Here is an 8,139-nt window from a genome sequence, read left to right as displayed (position 1 = left end):
CTCTTTTCCTAGCCTTTGGTTTTGTCCCATTGGGTTTTCCAAAGGAAGGTTTTTAATGAGGCCACAAGTTACTTACATAAACCTTAGATGATGTATCACGGTTCCACCTTAGGTTATTTTTAAACTATGGTTTTTATTTCATGTTTTAAAAACTCTTTTCGAATTTGAATAAGTCTTTAGTCTTTGTTGTAGTTCCAAGGGAGCCTGTTCCCTTTAATGATCTCGAGAATATGGAGCCTGTTCCATACTTCTCTATATAAGTGTGTTTGCGTTCTCTCTTTTAAACACAATCCTTTTTCTACAAATCTATCAGATTTCTTTGTTCTCTCTTTACTTCTCATCAAGTCTTGAGTGAATCTCGTTGGTGTGTCATATCCAACAACTAAGGGTGTCTATTTTGGTGTGTAATATCCAAGCTAGTCATCTAGGAGTATCAAGGAGCCATTCCGCAACTCTTTGTGTCACCAAACGATCCATCACCTTGATAAACTTGAGTCTCTGATTCGTTTATACAAGGATCTATCCAATTCAATCCAAAGAAGCATCCTAGGAGTTCATTAAGTGGTATCAGAGCTGCTTTGGATTGGGAAGTTTTCGATTTCTCTTCTGTTTCAAATAAACTTTTCAACTTCTTTGATTACCATTGATAGATCTGCGATCTGTTGTTGTTTCTCGTATCATCTGAGTAGCATATCACCTGATTGCTAATCGTCTGTGTTGAATCCTATTAGATCTAAGTGTTCTTATCATATTTTGAATCAAACTCATCCGATCCGTGTGAAGGAAGTAATCGAATCGCTTGATCTGTCGAATCACTTGCTGAATAACTTGATTTGTGTTGTTTCTGTGATAGATCTGTTCTTATTTGTCTTGAATCTGATCTGCATAAATCCAAAATTGATAGATCTAATCTTAGTCTTGTCGATTTGAATTCTCTAATCCGTGATCTGCAAGTTTTCTATCTTTTGAATCTTTTGAAAGTTGTTTCCGCGTCGACTAATTGTTCTGATTTGATTCTTGTGAACATCTTACTTGTTTGAGTGTTTTCTGAATCAGGTACCATGGTGAGAGAGTCGGAAGATGAAGCAGAACTCGTGAGACAGAACAAGTTATTGAGAGATCAGATGACTGAGCAATTAAACCAAACGATGATCACTACCGTTGCTGATATGATCAAGAGCAGTATGAAGGAACTTCGCGATGAAATAAGGCAAGAGATAAGGCAAGCTACGGGCCAAGGTCATAGCAATGAGTCTAGACGAGAAAGACGTGATGAAACCCCGAGAGAGCATGCTGAATCACAAGAAACAGACCACTACTATGAGCGTAACCGAGCCACGCACAGCAGTTCCTCTTCTAGAGATAGTAGAAGGAGACATAGAAGAGATCATGATGAAAGGAGAACTTACAGAGATGATCTTGCTGGTTTAAAGCTGAAGATACCTCCTTTCCATGGCAAAGTTGATCCGGATGCTTACTTGGAATGGGAAAAGAAGATGGAGTTGGTGTTTAACTGTAAGCACTACACCAATGCCCAAAGGATTCAGATAGCAGCAACTGAGTTCCATGACTATGCGCTGAGTTGGTGGGACCAGCTTGTGACTACCAGGAGACTTAACCAAGAGTATCCCGTTGAAACATGGCACGAGATGAAGGCTCTCATGCGTAAAAGATTTGTGCCAAATCACTATCATCGCGACTTGCACCAGAAGTTAAGAAGACTCACCCAAGGATCTCGATCTGTTGAAGAATACTATCAAGACATGGAGCTGTTGATGCTGAGAGCTCGTGTTTCTGAAGATAAAGAAGCTACTATGGCTAGGTTCTTAGGAGGTCTCAACCGAGAGATACAAGATAATGTTGAGATGCAGCACTATGTGGAGATAGAAGAGATGCTTCACAAAGCTATACTAGTTGAGCAACAAGTTAAGAGGAAGGGCCATTCTCATTCTCGTTACAACACCAGACTTCAGGGAACTAAAGAAGAAAAGTCTAGCTATCAAAAGGAAAGCAAACCGCAACTGAAAGAAGACTCAAAGCCAAATTCCTTTTACAGCAAGGATAAAGGAAAGGCCGAGGTTTCAAGTGCAAGAGCTAGAGATGTTAAGTGCTTTAAGTGTCAGGGTAGAGGCCATTATGCAAATGAGTGCACCAATAAAAGAATCATGATTCTTCTTGAGAATGGAGAGTATGAATCTGAGGATGAGCTTTCAGAGTCTGAGTGTAAGGCGCTTATTGAAGAAGAATATGAAGAAGAACCCGTGAAAGGAAGGTTATTGGTGGCTAGAAGAACTTTGAGTTTGCAAAGTAAAGCTGAAGAGCAAGAACAGAGAGAGAATCTATTCTACACTCGGTGCCTTGTGCAAGGAAAGGTCTGTAGTCTTATCATTGATGGAGGAAGTTGTGTGAATGTAGCTAGTGAAACTATGGTAAAGAAGCTTGGCCTCCAAGTACAGAAACATCCAAAGCCCTACCGGCTTCAATGGTTGAATGAAGAAGGAGAAATGAGGGTTTCTAGTCAGGTTTCGGTTCCCATTGCAATTGGAAGGTATGAGGATGAGGTTCTCTGTGATGTATTGCCTATGGAAGCTGGACATATCCTTCTTGGTCGGCCATGGCAATCAGATAGACGAGTGATACATGATGGCTACACCAACAAGCACACGTTTGAGTTCAAAGGAAAGAAGACTGTGCTGGTTCCTCTAACACCAAAGGAAGTTCATCAAGATCAACTGCAGCTACAAAAGAAGAAAGAAATAGACCTCAAACCTGAATCAAAGAAGCAGCATAGTCTCTATGCCAAATCGGGTGAAATCAAAAGAACTCTCAATGCTCATCAATCTATTCTTTTACTTATCTTTAAAGAGTCTCTTTTGAATGTTACTGACCCAACACCGGTATATCCGAGTGAAATTAAGTGTCTTTTACAGGAATTTGAAGATGTATTTCCTGAAGATAATCCAATTGGTCTTCCACCTCTTAGAGGGATTGAGCATCAGATTGATTTTGTTCCTGGTTCTACACTTCCAAATAGGCCAGCTTATAGGACTAATCCCGTGGAGACTAAAGAACTGCAAAAACAAGTTGAGGAGTTGATGGCAAAGGGGCATATCCGTGAGAGCATGAGCCCATGTGCAGTACCAGTGCTTCTTGTGCCTAAGAAAGATGGAAGCTGGCGCATGTGTGTTGATTGTAGAGCCATCAACAACATCACTGTAAAGTATCGCCATCCTATTCCTAGATTAGATGATATGCTTGATGAATTGCATGGTTCCTGCATATTTTCTAAGATTGATTTGAAAAGTGGATACCATCAGATTAGGATGAAAGAAGGAGATGAATGGAAAACTGCATTCAAAACTAAACATGGTCTTTATGAGTGGTTAGTCATGCCATTTGGATTAACCAATGCACCTAGTACATTCATGAGATTAATGAATCATGTTCTTAGATCATTCATTGGCATATTTGTTGTGGTATACTTTGATGACATCCTTGTATACAGTAAGAGCTTTAATGATCATATAGGACATCTTAGAGCTGTTCTTGATGTGCTTAGAAAGGAATCTCTTTTTGCTAACCTTAAGAAGTGTACTTTTGGAACGGATCACTTGGTTTTTCTAGGCTTTGTTGTGAGTGCAGATGGAGTAAAGGTAGATCAAGAGAAGGTGAAAGCAATACAAGAGTGGCCGATTCCTAAAACCATCAGTGAAGTGCGAAGCTTCCATGGATTAGCTGGCTTCTACCGACGGTTTGTAAAAGATTTTAGCACCATAGCCGCTCCATTGACTGAGGTGATCAAGAAAGAAGTTGGATTCAAATGGGGAGAAGCACAAGAACTTGCCTTTCAATGCCTAAAAGAGAAGCTTACTAATGCCCCTCTTCTTATACTTCCTGATTTCAATAAAACTTTTGAAATTGAATGTGATGCTTCAGGAATTGGAATTGGTGCTGTTCTTATGCAGGAGAAGAGACCCATAGCATATTTCAGTGAGAAACTAGGAGGAGCGACTCTCAACTATGCTACTTATGACAAGGAACTCTACGCTTTGGTGAGGGCTTTGCAGACATGGCAGCATTACCTATGGCCCAAGGAGTTTGTCATTCACACTGATCATGAGTCTCTCAAGTACCTTAAAAGCCAAAACAAACTCAGCAAGAGACACGCAAGGTGGGTTGAGTTCATTGAGACATTTCCTTATGTCATCAAGTATAAACAAGGTAAGGAAAACATAGTTGCTGATGCACTATCCAGAAGGTATGTTCTCTTGAACACTCTTGATGTTAAGCTATTAGGATTTGAGCAGATTAAAGTAATGTATGAGAATGATCCTGAATTTAAAGATGCTTATAAGTCTTGTGAGAAATTTGCTGCTGGACATTACTTTAGGCAGGATGGATTTCTTTTCTATGATAATAGACTTTGTGTGCCTAATTGTTCTTTGAGAGATTTATTTGTTAGGGAATCTCATGGAGGAAGCCTCATGGGACATTTTGGTGTCGCAAAAACTCTCAAGACCTTGCAGGATCACTTCTACTGGCCGCGGATGAAAAGAGATGTGGAAAGACTCTGTGAAAGGTGTGCAACTTGTAAACAAGCTAAGTCCAAAGTCCAAAACCATGGTTTGTACACGCCTTTACCCATCCCTTATCATCCTTGGAATGATATCTCTATGGACTTCATTGTTGGATTGCCTAGAACTCGTACTGGTAAAGATTCAATCTTTGTGGTAGTTGATAGATTTTCTAAGATGGCACACTTCATTGCTTGTCATAAAACTGATGATGCATTGCATGTAGCTAACTTGTTCTTTAAGGAGATTGTGCGTTTACATGGCATGCCTAAGACTATTGTATCTGATAGAGATACTAAGTTCCTAAGCTACTTTTGGAAAACTCTCTGGTCTAAACTAGGCACTAAGCTATTATTTTCTACTACTTGTCACCCACAAACTGATGGTCAGACTGAAGTAGTTAATAGAACTCTTGGTACACTCTTGCGTGCAATTATAAAGAAGAACTTGAAATCATGGGAAGATTGTTTGCCTCATTGTGAATTTGCATATAATCATGCTGTGCATTCTGCTACTAAGTTTTCTCCATTTGAAATTGTTTATGGGTTCAATCCCATCTCTCCTTTGGATCTAATACCTTTACCTGAGTGTGAAAGAGTTAGTCTTGATGGCAAGAAGAAGGCAGAGAAGGTACAACAACTTCATGAACAAGCAAGGCGCAACATAGAAGAGAAGACTAAGCAATATGCCAAACAAGCAAACAAGGGGAGGCGTGAAAGAGTCTTTGAAGTGGGTGATCAAGTCTGGATTCACCTAAGGAAAGAAAGATTTCCTAATGAGAGGAAATCCAAGCTCATGCCAAGGATTGATGGACCATTTGAGATCATAAAGAAAATCGGCAACAATGCTTACAAGCTGGATCTCCAAGGAAGGTATGATGTGAGCAATAGTTTTAATATCACTGACTTGGTTCCTTATTTTGCAGATGAGCCAGATTTGAGGACAAATCCTTTTCAAGAGGGAGGGGATGATATGATCATGGACCGGCACAAGGATGGAGATAAAGAGTTCAAAGACCAATCAAGGGAAGAAGATGATGCCTTAGTCATTCCACCAGGTCCCATCACTCGCGCCAAAGCTAGAAGACTCAAAGAAGCTGTTGGAAGTCTACTTATGATCTCATGGAAGCAAGAAGACGGTCTTGATGGACGTTTGATCAATCAAGACACTCTTATCACCATTCAAGCAATGGTTTCAAACTGATCATCATCTAAGCAAGTGCTTGTGTGTGCTCTTTTCCTAGCCTTTGGTTTTGTCCCATTGGGTTTTCCAAAGGAAGGTTTTTAATGAGGCCACAAGTTACTTACATAAACCTTAGATGATGTATCACGGTTCCACCTTAGGTTATTTTTAAACTATGGTTTTTATTTCATGTTTTAAAAACTCTTTTCGAATTTGAATAAGTCTTTAGTCTTTGTTGTAGTTCCAAGGGAGCCTGTTCCCTTTAATGATCTCGAGAATATGGAGCCTGTTCCATACTTCTCTATATAAGTGTGTTTGCGTTCTCTCTTTTAAACACAATCCTTTTTCTACAAATCTATCAGATTTCTTTGTTCTCTCTTTACTTCTCATCAAGTCTTGAGTGAATCTCGTTGGTGTGTCATATCCAACAACTAAGGGTGTCTATTTTGGTGTGTAATATCCAAGCTAGTCATCTAGGAGTATCAAGGAGCCATTCCGCAACTCTTTGTGTCACCAAACGATCCATCACCTTGATAAACTTGAGTCTCTGATTCGTTTATACAAGGATCTATCCAATTCAATCCAAAGAAGCATCCTAGGAGTTCATTACCAATAATCTCACTTCCACCTTACTCTTAGATATCTCATGAAAACATGTTAAAAGCTTGAGCTTCTTCATTTTCTTAAAAACTACTAGATTTGATTTTAATATATACTAGATTTTGACTATTTTGATAAATTTGCATGAATTTAAAAATTTGTTTTATCAAAAACAAATTATCTTAAGAAACGTTTTGGTCATGTGCAATGTCTCAGGTCCTGGAGAGCGCAGTACTGGATGGATTACTAGCCGGGGTATCTCGACAAGGTGGTGTTGAATTACCAAATATGCTGCGAAATATGCTGCATCAATTCACCCAGAACCCACAGATCATGAACACAGTCCAACAAATTGCTCAACAGGTGGATGGTCAAGAGATAGAGAATATGATGCAGGCGAAACGCAAGGGTAAGATGCAGGCTTTGATTTCTCTACAATGGTTCAGCAAATGATACCTCTAGTCTCACGTGCTTTTAGCCAAGGATGGTCATCTGAAGCCCCAATACACCAGCCTGATGATTATCAACCCTTACAGGTAGCACGTCTATTTAATCTAGCTTTGAGTCTAGTTTCGTTTTGTATTTAAAAAATCAGTATGGATTGGCTTAATATAATTTTGATTTGAGGTTTAAGAAAGTCAAGTTTTTGTTCGGCTCAGATTTTATTCTTACCAATTGTTTCTTGGTCTATCACGTGTACTGAATTTATATATTTTGTTGACTTAGGCAAACGTTCAACCCATGGTGAACATGATTGAGCACTGTGATCCACTAGAAGATATCTTCCATGCAATGGTCGAAAATGCTGCGATGAGTCATGAAGACCTTGCGGACGATCTCTGCGGTGATTAAAGTCGTGCTCATGTAAGCATCAAAGAGCCAATTTACTTGTTATACCATATTTAAGATAAAATCCCCTTACCAGACTTGTGTGTGAGGATTTGCAGGAATATGTGGAGTTGCTAAGGCGTGATATCAAAGGCCGGCTACATGATGATCAAGCTCCGTAAGGTACTTGACAAGATTTGTTTCCAGATGTTAAATTTTATATACTTGTTTGAAGATTCTCTCTTTACTAGCTAGGATCCCCCATTTTATATCAAGAAGTAGGGTTTGGGATGGTCTACTATGCTGAATATAATCAAAAGTAATTTATATGGTCTCCGAAGTGACTGTTCAATTTGATATTTTCATTTATAACCGCATTGGGTACTCAACTTTTAGATAATTAATCTTTTGATTTCAAATCAAGATTACAAAATGTAGTATATCATAAAACTTTTTTTTTTAATTTTTGTTTGGTTTGAAAATGTATGTACACTACTTCAAAAGCGATCTAAAACATGGAAAAGTAGGTTCTTCGGCTTTGTGCAACTTTCATCCCTCTGCTTAGTTTCATCTTTTACATCAGGTGTGGTGGTTAGAAGATTTTTAAATTCTGGATGATGGTTATTGAAGGAAAGGTGCTAGGAGCTTGTTAGGAGAGGTGTTTCAAATATGAATTCTGCATACTAGTAAGATATCACAAATTTGAAATATGTTTTATTGAAAAAACTTTGCAACTGCATGGAATAAATAAAAAAAAGGCAAATACAATGGTTAAATCGTTCTAACTTACGTCAAAAGCCTAAGAACATAAAACCTTAATCTTTTTGCCGCTTTGCGTAGACTGTGAATGACTGATCCTATGCATTTTTCCTCTATATGTATAAAAGAGAGTCATTTATATCTTTTCTTTTCACTGCCTTCTGTTTCTCCAGACCGACTTCTTAAATTAAGCTGT

The 8,139-nt window shown here is 38.7% G+C and overlaps 1 protein-coding gene across 1 annotated transcript; it reads left to right on the top strand.

The window, feature by feature from the left end:
* The first annotated feature begins 412 nt into the window (after positions 1-412).
* On the top strand, positions 413-7,208 carry LOC103847683. The gene is made up of 9 exons (XM_033285245.1): positions 413-1,460; positions 1,521-2,633; positions 2,931-3,177; positions 3,625-4,262; positions 4,395-5,163; positions 5,317-5,681; positions 6,573-6,765; positions 6,819-6,892; positions 7,083-7,208. Exons 1-9 carry the CDS (start codon positions 1,062-1,064, stop codon positions 7,206-7,208), a joined length of 3,924 nt encoding a protein of 1,307 aa, XP_033141136.1. The 5' UTR covers positions 413-1,061.
* Positions 7,209-8,139: the final 931 nt, after the last annotated feature.

This window comes from Brassica rapa, chromosome A02, assembly GCF_000309985.2.
Source record: "Brassica rapa cultivar Chiifu-401-42 chromosome A02, CAAS_Brap_v3.01, whole genome shotgun sequence".
Lineage (NCBI taxonomy): Eukaryota > Viridiplantae > Streptophyta > Magnoliopsida > Brassicales > Brassicaceae > Brassica > Brassica rapa.
The sequence above is the reverse complement of the archived record's forward strand: the minus strand, read 5'-3'. Positions and strand labels throughout refer to the sequence as shown.